General features: G+C 28.6%; 1 protein-coding gene across 1 annotated transcript; it reads left to right on the plus strand.

Moving 5' to 3' along the window:
- The first annotated feature begins 4,673 nt into the window (after positions 1–4,673).
- Positions 4,674–18,066, plus strand: LOC100162229 (farnesol dehydrogenase). The gene is made up of 6 exons (XM_001945788.5): positions 4,674–5,126; positions 9,693–9,864; positions 9,936–10,062; positions 10,577–10,706; positions 16,199–16,348; positions 17,862–18,066. The coding sequence occupies exons 1-6, from the start codon at positions 4,995–4,997 to the stop codon at positions 17,952–17,954; spliced, it is 804 nt and encodes a 267-aa protein (XP_001945823.1). The 5' UTR covers positions 4,674–4,994; the 3' UTR covers positions 17,955–18,066.
- Positions 18,067–18,167: the final 101 nt, after the last annotated feature.

An 18,167-nucleotide genomic window follows, 5' to 3' on the forward strand; every position in this document is an offset into this window, starting at 1 on the left:
AAGACGAATCACCGTGGATAACTAAATATTATGAGTTATGACAAATAATAAAGCAATTCGACATTTCAAGTTTTCAAACAACTAATGACTTGGGGCTGTTGGTATAAAAAAAAAAAAATACGTAATATTGTAAAATATACTTACCAATCGCATTATCACCCGTATGGGCCAATGTTCTGGGAAAGTGTAGAGCTAGTTGTTATTGAGAATTCTCGATGATCGAGTGGGATAATTCCCATATTATATTTTGTGTAAACAACTAAATATTAATAATAATAATAATAATAATATCTTAGTTCTTAGATATGAGTCTAGATAATAATATAGTCATGTCATATAAACACGTATAAACATATTCCGACAATCTGTGGAAATTTACAATATTTGATAATTTGTTTTTAGAAAAAAAATAGAACACAATTTAATGCATTATAGAATACCTATACTTAATTATAAATTGTTATAAATATTGAAAAAAGTTCATGGGGGGATCTATCCCCCTCATCCCCCCCTCGTTTGACTGCCACTACGCCAAAGTAATTTCGAATTTATATACCTAATTCAAGTATTTATTTCATAAGTAGGTACATAAATTACAGAGGTGTTATACAATAAAATAAAATTTTTATTTTAAATAGTTCACTTATGGATATTATTGAATTTCCACGAAATATAAAACAAAATTTAAAAGTAGGTAGTATTATATTATAGTAGGTATTTTTATTTTTATTATTTGGAGCAGTAAAAATGCTCCAATCATCAACTTTGATGATCCTATTTTGTGGTAACAAAGTGTATCTAGTTGGTACTTTCTGTAAAAGATTCCCATTGAATAAGTTAAATTTTCAAAATATTTTGACTCTTTTTGAATTAATTCTAGACATTTGAATTTTTTTCCCTATAAATAATGATATAATAAATTTATTAAAATTTATATAGTAGTCAATCCTCAGTATTTATGTATAACGTAAATGCCAAAAAACTTGAAATTTTAATACAAGGTTCTTCATAAACTGTTATTAGTAGAAAAATAGTTGAGCGTACATCGACAATAATTTATTATTAGAGTCTAAAGTTAGAATTATCACAAGATATTTTGATCTAGAAATTTATAAAAATTGTTCCGTGTATATCTAACATTTTTTTTTTTTTTTTTTTTTTTATTTTTTTATTTTTTAAAAGAAATATACCATCTGTACCCAGAGACACAATAAGGATATGGGCTAATTTACAAAAAGGCGTGAGTGAGTTGTTGGAAGAAGCCACCCAGTAGTGACACTTCCTATTATCTAACATTTAAAAATGTAATACAAGATTCCCCATAAGTTGTATTACATTTAGCAAAAAAAACAACTTACCAAAAAATATCAAATTGCCTGATCTAAAAATAAGAAAAACAATAGTTAGCACTTAGGCACACCCCTGTATAGTGCGTTATCCACTTGCTCGCTTTTTTGTTATATATTTAGGTTGCATTAAAGAGTTTGTAAATTACTTTATTTTTATATGTTTTGTTTTTTTAGAAAGATTCTATAATAGACCTATAGCGGTCGTACGGGGAACTTTCAAATTCTAAAAACAGACTTGCAAATTCTTGCTAATCATTAGCTTTCGTTTGGTGCTGGTTTCAAAGTTCTAGGTAAAAGTGGGTGGGCTAACTTCACAAGTTCAAAAGTTTATAGAGGCCGCCTTAAGGACTTGCAAATTTCAAAAAGGGGTTTTCAAATACTTCCTAATCATTAGATTTCGTTTGATACCAATTTCGAAGTTCTAGGTCAAAGTGGGCTACGTGAAGTTGGCCCATCTTTACATTTTTTGGTTTTACGATGAAAGTTTGGACTTGCAAATTCTAAAAATAGACTTGCAAATACTTGCAAATAACTTGCAAAATAATGGCATAAATTTAAAAAAAAATCGAATTACTTAGGTGGGCCAACTTCACGAACGTAAAGTGTTCTAATCGATTCCCAATCGGCTGATCATTAGTATAATATATTATATTAAATAAGATTTGTATTATAACACTTCCTTGAGGTAACCCATTATTTTGTCTTCTCCGTCTACTTTTTTTGTTCTGAAGTGATACATAGAACCATCTGTTACGTAGTCGTAGCACATAATAGATAATATAATAGTAGCAGACCAACAATTTTCATCTTCAAATCTCCAGTTAGTTCATATTATTATGTTTGTTTTATTAGCAGTCTATAATTGCAGACTGTATATTATGCAGGGTTGAGGTTGATAAAAGCCACTCCTGTTATAACTTTAGTCTCGTATCCTTTCTCTATTTCTTCAACAAGATCATCAATACAATGATAAATTATTGCATACAAAAAATTCTTCTGAACGGGGACGGTCTTTCAGCCTATATTACTAAGTATATTTTATTATTTGTGTATTAGATTGATATTATAGTAACTTATTTTACTATTATTTGTTATACTTATTTCCGAAGTGAAAAACAGTAGTACCTATAACTTCTCAAAAATAGTAATATTTGTAAAACATAAACACAATACTTAGAAAAAGTGCAAAAAATCAAAACAGCAACCAATGGTTGTATTTTAATGATTTATAAATTAAGATTATTAAAAAATTAAAAAACCTCATAAAGCACTTTCCTAATAATTTAGACTTTGGAGTTATAGGTACTGCTCTACCTTAGAGCCGAGCAGAATTACATTATTATGTTTGTGCAACTTTCTTTTACACAATAAATAATACCAGAATATTATTTTATGTAGATTCAATAAATATTATATAATTTATGTTATTACAGACTATGCGTGTTTGTTACACAATAATTGTGAATGTTTTGGTAAATTGCAAAAAAGAAAAACTGGTACAACAATAATATTAATGTTTGTTATGTTGCCTTAACAATTAATATCGTTACTGGTCTTAATTAATAGTTATATATATTCATAATGTAAAACTGTTAAAGCATAATTTACAGCACACGTTTATGCATTTTTTTTCTAACACGTTTATGAAGTATTTCACCATTTAATAATAATATTTGAAAAAAAATTGTATGTAGCCTTCTGGTCATGTTTTATGAAGTCTTATACAAATGTAGAAATGTTTATGTGAAATAAATGAAAATAATGAATTAGTTTAATTAAACAGACGTACTTATTGCTTAATGCCTATTGGTTTTACATTGATGTGTTTTTTTTATTTTATTTTTGTGTCTGAAAATCTGAACACGTTTCCCAGCGGAAAAAATCTTTCGATCATCAACTCTGAGGCAGGCTTCTGGAAGTGAATTGGATCTAGATTGTACTTTGGAAATTGATCAGGAAATAAAATATGAACATTAGTTAAAATTATTGAAATAATTGTTTAATAACCATGGTTAGGTTGGACCAAAGAGTTGGGGCGTCTCCGCTCAGAATCGTTTCTATCAAATACCTTATTAAAAGGTACCTTTTTAAATAAAATTTTGGTTAAGGAAATAGAATTAAAAATGTATGCTGTTATTTAAAAAAGAATAAAAACTAAAAATTGATATCTATACATTTATTTTGAAAAAATATAATTTTATCTTAAAAATGTTGATTTTTAATTATCCAAAGTTATGTAAAAAAAATATTTTCAAAAACTTAAGTACAGTTAACTTATAGTCAAGTTATTCAGGAATTATTTAGACTTTATAATATAATTTAATAATATGGTAATTTTTCATTCAGAACACCATCATAGGAAATATAAGTAATTAAGTAGGTAAATATAAGTAGGTAGTTTAGGTGGGTATCTACTAAAGAGGAAGAAGCCGAAAGACTAATGATTATAATATAGCCATATAGTAAAACTATGCAAATATTTTGAACCAATAAATAGCTCAGATAATTCTTAAATCTTAACCACTTGAAATATGTTTTATACTTGAAGTTTGAAATAATATGATTTTCTAAATTAAAGCGTTTGAAAATCGTAAGATTCTTTGTAAATAATATTTTATTCAAAAGATCTAAAATAATGTGTTAGTTATTTCACTATCTATACGACTATACCTTATGGATATATTAATAAACTTAACTGTTCATTGGATAGGTTAGGTTAAGATTTTTCGAATAAAGAATTTTCTTAGTTAAAAATATTTAAATTGTTCATAAATAGACTGAATCGTGAACACGTAGTTTAATACCTACATTTATTAAATAGTTTGTAGTAGCCAGTAGGGACTTTAAGACAATAGAAAGAAATATATCTTATCGTCGATCGTGAGGGGAGACGATAATTTCTTACAATCAGCTATAAAATATTAATACAATATAGTTTCAACAATGGTGAGATTTTTTAAAAAAATACCGTGAAAATTAGACAACAGAACGCTTCTTACGTTTCAGTGACCAGCCATAGTATAGCCCCCCACAGTTTTTTCCCCACTGTTCAACCGCAGCTGGTCAGGCACTGACCACGTTGTTTATACTATAGTCTATAGCCGTACCGCAGTAATTTTACATATATTATTATAATATATGATTATTAATCAGTGATCACTATATAAATATAATGTTATAGTTAAACACGTATGCCTAACGCACTGCGTGCATATTATCATATTTTACCGACGGTGAAAATGTGAAGGATCACGACTAGATAGGTTGTGAAGTGTACCTGCAGGCTACATTTTAGTATGCACGCACGTGACTACACACGCGCAGCGCACCACGCGGAGACTTTTCGTCGGCGGTCGTCGTCGTCATGATGGGTATGATGCACAATAATATTGGTAGGTATAATAATAACGTGTAATGTACGCACACGATTTCAACGGAGTTTCGACATTTCGTTTTTCCGTACAGCCTAGCAAACAGTAAATATCGGCTGTGTCAATCGCGCGTAACTCGCCGCTGTACGCGTTAATGTAATATTGTTTTTGAAATTTTTTTTTTTTTTTGAACACATCATATGAATGCACGGTACGCCAAGACGCGTTATACTTGAACTATTAATAATAATAACGTCACAATAAGTAACACGCGATGGAACAGTGGAGAGGCAAGGTGGCGATAGTTACTGGCGCCAGTGCTGGAATCGGGGCGGCGATCGTAGTCAAGTTGGCGGAAAGCGGCGTGCACGTCGTGGCGCTCGCCAGGAGAGAAAACGTACTCAAGGTAAGCTATCGCTTATAGGCAGTGTTGGGTAAGTTACTTTTAAAAAGTAATTAAGTTACTTTACTCGTTACTAAGAGATAAATGTAATTAAGTTACTTTACTCGTTACTCAAATAAAATTGTAATGAAATTACTTTACTTTTCAAATATAAATACAACTCATTACTTTCTCGTTACAAAAATAAATTTTTTTTTTAAATTTCTTAGCAATAATCTTCTGCGGGCAAATTGAACAAGCAAATTCTTTATAAAACCTGTATAGTTAATAGGATCATATAAAATGTAGTCTTCCACACAGCTTATATTCATAGGAAACCTATTTAAAGGAATAATACATTTAATTAACTGTTCTCGTGATTTACGGAGAAATTAGACATTTCAAATATCAAAACCATTGAAAACTGAATTGTGACGAGTTAAAATTAAATATATATAGATATTAGATTGGTAAACATAATAATACCAACATTATACATATATTTTTTTTCAATTCTCAATAGATAGGAAGGTACTTAATAATTCGAAACTGTAACGCGTTATTCTATAGAAATTACTTTTCAAAAGTAATTTTCATTACATTTTCGTTAATTGGAAATAATTCTAATGAAATTACGTAACGCGTTACAAGCAAAGTAACGCTGTTACAGTAACGCGTTACTTTCGTTACGTTACTACCCAACACTGCTTATAGGTATCTATTTTAATATTTTATCAATCGTCTAATCCGATCGTCATGGATATAACTGGATACGTAATCGTGCGAAAATCCGCGGGAAAACGATGTAATCTCTGATTCGAGAAAAAAATTCATAATTTTCTCCTTGTCTTACACCCCCTCCCCCTCATTATACTTCTTATAGTATAATATTGACTATTTCCTATGTACATTTACCAGTGAAATGCAATGAAATACAAATAATAATGATGAGATGAATTTGTTAGTAACATAATATTATCTTACTTTTTACGTTGATCCTTAAAGTATTGACTATTGAGTATTCGTATAAACAATACGCGATAGAAACTTGGTGCGTTATCGAGAATTTCGTAAGTAAACATTGCATTAATACTGTTAATATTTGAAATTTATTTCACTATTAGTTTTACTAATTTTATTGGTATTAGAAGATTGAATATATTGCATTTACTTAAATATTAATATTTAATTATGATAGGACATAGATAATAGTAATAATATACCAAGGTATTATTATTATTAACTTTTCAGTCAATGTTGACTTACCGTAGAACGGTGTGAATAGGTTTGAATAGCTTAAAACGAATTAAAATTGTTTGAAAATGTCATTGTGTATGTATGTAAAATATAATATATACCTAATACGTGGCTACGTAAAACTTTTAAGTGTTATGAAATGCAATTCCATACTTTCTTCGTTTAATCTTATTTCATCCAAATTTGAACTTAAATGTCTCAAAAAAAGTTGAGTATCTTAAATCTTTAATATTTTTAAATAGCTATATAGTTATATAATAACTACTACCTATGAGGAGCCTTGTATTAAATGTTAAAGGTTTTTAAGCAAGCCAATATTTTTTTATCAACATAAAAAATCTGTAGGTACATTATTGCAGGCTTCTAAAAGGTGGTAGGTATAACTCTGAACTAAATTTAATTATATTTGGTGAATATTGTGAACATCGTGGTAATAGTATCTACTAAAAAAGGAAGATTTTTCTTGCTTTAAAAACTGGGATTTTAAAGTTTGCTTCTTTAGGAACTATGGAAAAAATAATTAACCATCAATTAATGTATACAAAAGCTATATTGTTCAGCAACCGTCTAGAAATAAGCCAATGACTCTAAACCAGATCGATAAATATAATATACATAATATGTACCTGTTTGCTGAGTTATGTTAAATGTAATGTGCTTATATGCATATCGAGTCTGTAATATACCTATCGAATTCGAGAGTTCAATTTTTTAGCTCAAAGAAATGTCAACTATAATGGCTAAACAAGTGGCACATTTTTTTTTATTTTTTTTTTTTAGTTGCTATTGAATGGTGAATGGCATTGTATTAGGATAACAAATTCAATTCATCAAGTTGACTTGCACTATTTTGTCGACACCAATTATATTAAATAGTGATACCACTGTTACCTAGCTGTTCGGTGAATTCTAATAAGACATTTTCTAACTGTATTTATTTATTTTTATTGATGGTTACATACAATAATTAGTATAATCTAAAAATACAATAAAATATAAAGCTCATTGTTACGGTAAAAATGCGTGTGTATAGTTGAGTTAAGTGGACTGATGGAAAAAAGTGATGATAATGGAATGCAAATTTTGTCGATGATTGCAGAGCGGAAAGAATAGGTATAAATTCTAAATGGATAACTGAAGTCAGAAAGGTATTTATGGTAGATAATAATATAACACTTATAGGTGGTTAGAACTTAGAACAATAGTTGAACATTCGAACAAGAACTTGTTCGATCGATATTGTGATTCAAATTTTGAAGTAAAAAAAACTTATGTACCTAATCTAATGTTTTTTCGTTGAAGCAATATACTTATTATTGTTCTGATTCCTTAGGATTTTAAGAAGTTAATAATAATAAAAAAAACCCATTTTGGACATAGGCTTTAATTGTTGATAAAAACCTTTTTAGTAACGGATGGTCTTCAAAATACGACGTGTACCGCCTTACTATACGTGTCTGTGTCTTATAATATAACGTACGTGTGTTATAAATAGATGTGTGTACCTTATAGTGTGTTAAATATTTGTTGGGAAAATGATCAACGAACGTATGTTGGTACTTATGCACCGTGCAAATAATGATCTCAAAATCAGATTGTTGGACGATAATGACAATTATTTGTACTTGAAGGTTTAACCACTGCAAATTATTTATATAGACATATATATAGACTATAGTTCACAGTGACTAAAGTCTAATCTATATATTAATATAGTATATTTATTATTTGATAATGATTATTGTTTACCTTAATCGGGCTTAATTTTAGCAGTACCGCCATATAAACCACCTATTCTGTGGTAGGTACTACGCTTTGTGCCAGAGTCATAACAAAGTACAATAATCATGTCTAATACTCTTATAATCTATAGGGGTCTACATAAAACTTCATGGCGTCATATGTCATTGCACCGCGTGGTAATACTTGAATTGCTTTCCAAATTTAGGTAGATGACCTTTTTTCACTCGATTTGCCTCCCATAGCATACCTAGATTATTAATTAATATTTCGAAAGTTGTACTTATGTGTATTATCGATGTACAAAAAAAATGAGGAGCAACTGCCACTCAGATATTTAACTGAGTGGGCAATAGTGTAATTTTACCTAATAGATTCTTGGTGATACCACAGTTTGCCCCCTCCCCCTCAAAGAATTTACCCCAGATTACTCCTATGGATAATAATCAACATCGACTTCCGCAATGAACAAAAATAATTTTTTTGTAAGACATACATGCATAAAGTATTTTCCAGACAGATTAATTTTTTAAATGCAATAATCCCTGATGGATAAGAAATTCGCTAAGCTAGACCGGTTTAAAATTATCTCACATTATCCCGCACCGGGAGTATGAACCTTGTAAATGGTATGGTCCAAATACCCTGTGCATTATTTCTATGCTAATTTCTAGTATCGGTTAAAGATTAGTCTATCTGTACACCAGTTCAACATAAAGTCAGTTTCGTTTACGCAACCCTTACCATAAATAACACGTTTATACGTACATAATTTTATAAAAATGAACGTTATTAGTGAAAAAGGCAAAGCAATATTAATTTGGTTGATACTGAATACTGAATATTTATCGTTATACTTTTTTGGAGAACACTTAAAATTAACAAAGAACATATCGCTGACCCAAAAAAATCACAACAAATAATACGATTGAGAACGAATTTACGTGCAACGCTACCATATAATTTATTTGGCTATTGAAAGACCATATATATTTAAATTCCTGATAATTTTGTACTACTAAAGAAATGTCCTGTGGCGATACAAACTTCAATTTTTCAAATGAAAATCCCCTATTTTTACTGTAAATTATTTAGTGGGTGATACTCATGAAAATCTTGATGTATCTAAACCAAAATTCTAATAAATAGTTTCTGAGCTATTAAAATGTTCATACCATAAGCATAATAATCCTTAAATATGGTTTTAAATAAATATAAACTATATGCAATATAAGATGTAGTACCTATTAATTATACTTAAATAATTTTTACAAATAATTTATATTAATAGATCAATAGTCATTACTAACATTTTCAAATCATCTAAGCCTCCAAATCTACTAAACCTATTACCATAGGATATATCCATATTAAAATAAATTATATATATGTTATCGTTCGATTAAATTTAGCAACGTTGGAAAAAAATATAACTATCGAGCTTTCTCAATCGTGTTACCAAAAATAACGTTCTCATTCGTATTTCACCGATTTTAACGGCATATAATAGGTACCTGAATTATTAAATTTGTATTGAATTTATAGTAAAATTACAATATATAAACTTATTTTAATATTTGATTTGTCCTTAAGGAATTAGCTGAATCTTTAACTGATAAAGACTACGGGACTATTTATACAAAGGTATGCGATGTGACTAACGAACAAGCTGTAAAAGATGTTTTTTCGTGGGTAGATTCAACACTAGGAGGTCCCAGTATTTTAGTTAACAATGCTGGAATTGCGAAAGTATCAAGCCTTTTAAGTGAGTACACCTAAGCATGGAATAAAACTAGGTATTCTCGAAAGGATTTATATATTGTTTTTGTGATAAAGACGGAAAACTGGAGGATTGGCAAGAAACGTTGAATCTCAATGTTCTGGCATTGAGTGTGTGTTCAAGAGAGGCTTACAAATCGATGACGAAAAATAAGATCGACGGTCACATCATTCAAATAAATAGGTAATTTATTATTATTGTTTAAAAAGTGTTTTACTTTGATTAAGTTTAATATTGAGAGCTACTCGTTGATAATATAGGTACAAATGTGCGGTGGCGCGAAATTGTTTAGTCTTATTTGAACCAAATTGTATATTTTAAATATTTTTATATTTTCACTGTACTAAAGTGAGTCGCAGTCTCGCAGAGTGGCGACTGCTAACTCTAAACTCGGTAATATAATATTTGTCATGAATCATGATATTATTTGTATTTAAGACTTGAGGTCTTACGATAATACACTCTCCCATAACAGACACGAAGCAATTGCTTCAAAGTTCAAATAGTCCTACATCTCACCGCCACATCATCGTAGTTGAATGCGTATTATATATTTTTAACCATGTTTATATTCGACAAATAACTTTATGAACAAGATGTTCACTGTCGTTTATTTATGAAAATAATTAATAAATAATAAATAGCTTATTATTATTATAAGTACTTACCTACAACCTACGTATTTATTTGATTTTAGTATCACTGGTCATGGTTTAACTCCGTATTTTGGGTTCAAAATGTATAATGCTTCAAAGAATGCAGTCACGGTACTATGCGATGGACTTCGACACGAACTACAATTAGTGGGATCCAAAATCAAAGTTTCGGTAGTGTACAATTCAATATTTATTTATATATATATAATTTTGATTTTACTTGAGCATGCAACTAATGACTATGGTTGGTAGGGTTGTGATGGTAAGGTTGGTTCGCCGTTTGGGACAGTAAAACTGCTTCAATTTTCTTCAACAGTATATCTTGTTCGATGGAAAAATGAATCTAGAGGTTTATCTTTTATTTTTAGAAATAAAATGTTGTTATTTTCCTAAAGGTAACTTTTCGTTCTATACCATTTACAGTAATATCGGGAATATATTTTTCAATCGCGATCTTCGTTATTTAACATTTGTCCTGTAAGTTAGATTTATATATTTTGTATTTTGGTCAAATGAAAAGCTCACAATTAGTCAGATTTTGATAATTACCTTATTTTTTTAAAAAATTATCACAGGTGGCATATTGGGTTCTTTATAAAACTCATATTGAGTTTCAAGAACTCTACTTCATAAGTAATAATAAGTATCTAAATATTCACAAACCTTTGGGGGTAAGTATTTTGAAATATATTTTTATCAACGCTATTTTAAGTTATTCAAAAATCGAGTTCAATATAACAACCAGAATAAACTTTTCATCTTTCAAATGAAAAAATATGAAAATACGATATTGTACAAGGCGTGATAGTTTTTTTTTTTTTATATTTGTTGGAATGGATCGTTGAATTCGAACGGTTTTATTTTTTCCGTTATAGGTTTGGCCGCAAGCATAGTAAATATTGAAACTGTCTGAATTTTTGCCTTGATAAAATAGCCAAGACTGTCAAGTAAATATAGTTCATAGGGAGTGTGTTGCACATTTTTATATTTATTGGTTTCCTCAGTTTTTTTTTTATTTTTTTATTACACTCTCAAAGATCCTTACGCGCGTGCTGTAATTGTATAAACTTTGTTGTTGGATTAATTTTTTGTAGAGCAAAGGCTAGTTCATCAAGTGCTAATTCAAATGTTGTAAATTAATTTTCCAACCCGACTCTCGAGAATGTTTTTTCACTTTGATTAAAAGACAAGGATTATGCAGTTACGCGTACCTATATTATATTATAGTTAAAATATAACTATTATTACAATTGATTGTACATTGTATACTTTATTGGTTAATATTTTTATTTGTTTGCTTTTTGTGTTATGGATAGTTACATGTTGAGCTCAATACAACAAAAAAATTATGTTATACATAAACATATCTATATATTTCTTTATAAAAATTACACTCGCCTTCTGACTTCCGAGGCGTGGATTCTGTACGATTATACCTATTATGACATTTCCTGAGCAATACAATACGTTGTATAATATATTGAGCACTTATAACAATTGTTATCAAGTTAACGCACTTCAAGTCCCGTTTATATGTATATATATATTTGAACGCAATATCTTATTAAATCATTGATTTTTGAATTGCAAGTTGAATTTATATATTGTCTTTGTAAGCCGTAAGGTGGATAAGATTTTTTGCATAACTCGTGTTTCTTGACGTTTCAGGTTAACGACAGATTTAGATTTGGATGTCAATACGTTTATAAAATTAGAATTCATGATATGTATCACGACAACTACTACGTCGGTGTATTGGTTACGGTATACCTATTATCTATTTATGAAAACATTACAGCCAAAGTCCAAAGCATTGCACTCGAATAGTTAGTAGTATTCGTGTTTTTCACGCGTAGGTTAAGTAAATTAGGGCATTTGATAGCAAAACTATAAAATAAAAACAATTTTAATTTCTACACTGAATACTTTTTAGGAACTAGACATAATATTAAATAGCAAACTATTAATCAGCTGATACTCTCCGGCTGTGACAATCTTTCGATCAATCGTTATTTTACAGCGATCGATTCATTGTTTCTTACTCATGATTTATATACATTTATAAATTAGGTAGGTATAAATAATATAATAAGTAGGTACACGAAATAAATTCGTAATTTTGTTATAATATGCTACTTTTTCAGTTGAACACAATAAATGCTTTTCATATTCTTACAAAACCAATATTATGTTTCAGTTTTTTCGCTAACATATTTTGATTATTGTTATATCAGTGAAATATTAAGACTGACCTTAATAATTAATGATTTCCGCTGTATATAGTGTACTATATTTAGGTTAAACGTAAAAATCACACACACACACACACACACACACACATGTATATGTTTATCTTGTGATCTCTGTATTCGATTACAAGGCACCGACAGTACGGTACATAAACCAATACAATTAAAAATATAATTGATAACGATATGCATGAAAAAATTGTTTTATTTGGGCATTATTATAGTTTATTATAGGTATACATAAGAGAGTTTCGTTTGTTGCATTACCTATCTCTCTTCGCAAGATTGAGACAAGATTTTTGTGAAACAGACACCAGAAAAACGTACAATTAAAATTCCGGAATTGCAATACTATTTAAATGTTTGGTATACTTAGAGCCAGTTGTACCGTCTACGGTTAAACTTCGATTATGCTTAATCAGCTGATACCAGATATTTAACCGGGCAAATTCGCCCGATAAAACTGCTGTTAACTATTTAATCGGAGATGGTACAATAACTGGCCTTAAGTAGGAATTATAGAGAACAATACAATTGTTTTAGTGTAGATATTTCAAATTATATTTTCTTTACTTTATTTATTTCATAATATTATAATATTTTTGTATATAATAGGTAATAATATACTATATCATATTATTATAAAAAATTAATTTAATTTATAGTACTCCTCACTGACGCACAGTGGCCCAAAAATTTAAAAAAATGGAAAAAATGTTGAAAATGATAATAATTACTTGAATTATTTTTAAAAGTTGATTTGTATTCTGTAAGAGAATTAAACATTTAATCTAATAGCTATTAGTTTAAATTTTAAAACCACTTTTCGTGAAGATAACGCATCGCCTAATGTTTGCGATAACCAGATATAGTATTTTTTGTACGCTCACAAAACTATAGGTACTCATTTCTTCCCGACATTTGTTCGAAAATAGTTAATATTTAATCGACATATTTGGTGCCAGTAGAAAGCCTATAAGGTAAGGAAAATAAATTGACTAAAATTTATATTTTTATTTACCTAGAACATATTATTTTAATTAGTTAAATTATATTTAAAATACGTTTTTATTGTACATAAAAATCTAAAGTAGTAGTAGTTTTTAAAAAATGTAGCGTGAAGTGGAGTGACAGCGTTGGTTAAATATAATTCTATAATTTGTCCTAAATAAGATTTCATAATTTCCAGCTGCCCGTATTTGCCCCATTTTTTATAAATAATTTTTGTTTAGAATTTGTTGAATAAAATGGAGTCAAAATTAATACACCGTAATTTATACTTAATTAAAATAATGGATTTGAAATCTAAAATAATTACCTATAATAAATTCCAATTTAATCATATCACAATATCCATTAGGTACTTATAACGCGTTATACATCAACAACAAACCGTGATACTATCATAGATATATAATAGTAGGCTTTAGAAGTTTCAAGTACATACTTACGAATACAAATTAACTAAAATAGTTATTCTAGGTTTTTTTAATATGTAATTTCGTCCAAATGTGAACTTAAAATGACTATAAAAATAAACTTTGCTTGTAAAAATTCCCGTTTTTCCTTAATTTTTCTTTGGTTTTTCTTGGCGCTTTTGAAAATTACTGGGAATTTTAAATGTTGACCTCCCCAATGCACCAATGATATTCACTTTCCAATTGAACAAGATACTGAAGTTGAAAATCGAAGCATTATTTCGACTACTTATCGTGTACACAGACACAAAAAAAAATAAAACAAAAAACACACATTATTGTAAAATCAATACATTCATCGTTCCACTCAGAATCTAAAATGAACGGTTAAAAAAGTAGTTTGTCAAGTCAATAGGAAGTGTCATCACTGGGTGGCTTCTTCCAACAACGTATTTTTCCAATGTCACTGTAATTTAGCCCATATTCTTATTGTGCCTCAGGGTACAGATTGTATATTTCATATATATATAAAAAAAAATAATTTACAGTACGTCGATAAAATATGTTTGATTGCGCTGATTGTACTTAGGTATTATATACAAAGTGTAAAAGAAAGAACTGACTAAAAAAAAAAATGTATCCTACTTAAACGTATAACAAAACTTGTTAAAATTATATGACTAGTAAATAGTTTCAAAAATATACCCATGTTAACAAATTTCCAAAAATAATATTTTTAAAAAAGTTATTGCGTTTCAAATTAATTTAATCAAAAAAATATAGATATTTTAAAAAATTCTAAAAAATAAGCTCGATTTAGATAAATGTTTTTACCATCCAAATCGTTCTTATAATCAGGTTCACAAATTGACTATTTTGAATTTATTAAAAAATATAAGTCAAATTTAAAACTTTTTATTTTCAGTATTAAAAAAAAAGTAATTTTTTTTATTACACGTATACAATATATATAAAAAAAAATTAAAAATAATGATTAGAAAAAAAGTTATTCTAAAAGTCAGTTTTTTCTGTTACACCCTAGCTGTGGCCTGTATATTTTATACTTTTATAGTCACCCGTCTATTGGTTTATAATAATATTATGATTGTCACGGCTACGTTACATTTATTATACCTACATTGTATTATATTTAATAATAATTCTGAATCTGTAGTGATAAGGTGATAAAGTAATGTGTTCAAATATCTAGAATACCTATAATAATACAAATACGTGCATTTTGGTGAAATATTTAAGTACAATATTAATTATGATAAGCATTTTAATATAAACATACTGAAACGTGCGACTTTGTGAACAATTAAACTATGTATTAATTAATCTACTTCACTTTATTCGGCTTTATGACTTGATTTTATCGGATGTAGCACAATAATAAAAAGTTACGGTCGCACGAGAATCTTGTATTTAATAAATAATTGAAATATAATCGGACAACGGCCAGAGTACTAGGATTTGTGCCGAAAATGTATGTTTAATTAGTTATTTTAATAATCTTGTTATAAATTATTATTTTTAATACATTATTTATATGTTGTATTTTCATATCGAACGGTTTTCTGATACCTCATCTATATTTGTAATGTACCTAGGTAATTAATAATTATTGATTATTATAAACTTTTTAATAGTCTGTTACATAATGATGCACCTATATAAGTAATAGTGACACAAAGCACAGCTAAAAAAAGGTTAGAGGCGTTAGAATTATTCTATTGATTCTTCGTGCAAGTAGGTTCATGTTTTTTCGTATTAGAACAGTGCTTGCTTAATAATAATTTGTTCTTAATATCTCAGAACATTTATTTTAGAATAGTGATAACGATTTGGATACATCGTATTGGTATTATATTATTTATACTGTTGTCGGTTGATGAAATACCTACCACTCCATATCGATCGGCATTTGGCGATCACCTATAGACTTTCGATATATAAACATATAATAATAATATTTATTTAATTTAATATTTAGAGTGTTAGCCCGGGACCAGTTGCTACAGGCATGTTAGCAGATGTCCAAAAAATCATCACAGACCGACCTGCGGTGGATTTTAAATTTCTCCAGGTGGAAGATGTCGCGAATGCCGTAATTACATCTTTGGCAACGCCACCAAATGTTCTTGTAAGTTAAAATTTAAATAGTTGTAACTTTAGAAATAAATTCTATTGAAAAACGTTTGAATAGAAACGAAAAAAACTGAATACATCAAAGAACCCCATACAATGTGAAAAATTTAATAATACGCACAAAAAAAAATATATTATTAAAAATTTTAATCCTATACATAATACAGTAGAAGCCGCTTATTAGAAACACGGATTATTGATACAATCGCGTTATTGAAACAAAATGTACCAGGACGGATCGCCCGTATATTACCTATATCTAACGAATCGCTTATTAGAAACAATCGGTTAATTGACACATTTCATTTTGGTCCCAAAGTGTTTCTAATAAGCGGCTTCTACTGTATATAAATAAATATTTATTCACTCTATCACGATAAAAATTCTGAATAGTCCAAAATTCAGACGGTTACGTCTTATGAACGCATATAATTTTGGTATGTGTAAATAATCCGGATATTCCATCAAATATTACATATCATGTGGAACACCTTAGGCTTGCAAATATACGTATTTTACAACATTTATTAAAAAAGTCCTATTATACTTACTAAAGGTAATGTACATGTAACATGTTTATGTTTGTATAATTATAATTGTGGTTTATAGGATCAAAAGTCTACTAATTTTGACTAACGTTTGAGAGCACGACAAAATAGATATGAATGTCAGCAAAAATCCAGTTTTCGTCCGGTTATCACATCCACCCTACTTTTGATACTATCTGTCTATCTCTATAGTAACTCGTAGTTCTCCACGTTGTCCGCCATTGTCGTTATACGGAAGCGAAGAACTATGGGGATGGTACAGGGGGTGGTAAGCGTATCAAAAAGTTACTTACGCATACCTATCTATTTAGACATTTAGTATGATTAAGATATTGTTCTTAGAGATATTTGGAAGGTTTGAAACATATCTAAGATATTTATAGCGCCATTGCTATAATACAAAAAATAACAAGTGCTGTATTTTAAAGTTGGTAATTTTCGGGGGCGTATAGACTATAGGTACACCTAAACCAATAATTAGCTCATAAATAGTTATTAAGTACTCTTATACTGAAATACATCAAGCATTGTATCCAATCCACCGCAGACTACCAACTTCGTCGGATTTGAACACAAAGTGAGGTACATAATATACACTGTCATCGAAATGCCAGTGATCTGCAGAGGTAAACTAAACCCAAAATACAGTGCTGTATATTTATAATTATCAATTTTTTTTTCCTGTGTGAAGTCTACTATATACAGCAAGTAATTATTATAAACATGACATTTTTGATTAAAAATTCTTTAGATAATAATAAAAATAAAATATTAACAGATATTGATTACATAAAATAAAAATGGTCATTTGTAATGTTTATGGAATAAATGTCAATAGTTAAATTTACTCCATGAATTTATAACTAAAATATGTCCTCAATTTTCTTAAAAATTATTTATCCACATAAATGACAATATTATTATAATGCTATGCTTAATTTCTCAAATGTTTATTTTCAGATAGCTGAAATGACTATCATACCAACTGGATCATTAATACAGACTCATTTACAACCGAGTGCTCAAGTCGTCGAAAATTCATTGAATTTATAATACATTTATTATGCTAATATTGGTTTTATTTAATTCGTGTTAATTCTTGATACTAAGAATAAAACTAGAGGTTGTATATATTTTATTAAATGATTCTGAGTTGACAACCATATTTGATCAAATACTTTGTTTATTGTTATGACATATTTATGTAACAATAGTACAATACTAATTTTAATGAAAACGTTTGAAAACAAGAAAAAATATTTTTAA

The sequence above is a fragment of the Acyrthosiphon pisum genome, chromosome A2 (assembly GCF_005508785.2).
Source record: "Acyrthosiphon pisum isolate AL4f chromosome A2, pea_aphid_22Mar2018_4r6ur, whole genome shotgun sequence".
NCBI lineage: Eukaryota > Metazoa > Arthropoda > Insecta > Hemiptera > Aphididae > Acyrthosiphon > Acyrthosiphon pisum.

Bases quoted from the DNA above. Each gene is read 5' to 3' on its own strand.
- LOC100162229 (XM_001945788.5), top strand. From the start codon at position 4,995: ATGGAACAGTGGAGAGGCAAGGTGGCGATAGTTACTGGCGCCAGTGCT. The intron at 5,127-9,692 runs GTAAGCTATCGC...TTTGTCCTTAAG, and splicing joins GGAGAGAAAACGTACTCAAG to GAATTAGCTGAATCTTTAAC. The intron at 16,349-17,861 runs GTAAGTTAAAAT...GTTTATTTTCAG, and splicing joins CAACGCCACCAAATGTTCTT to ATAGCTGAAATGACTATCAT.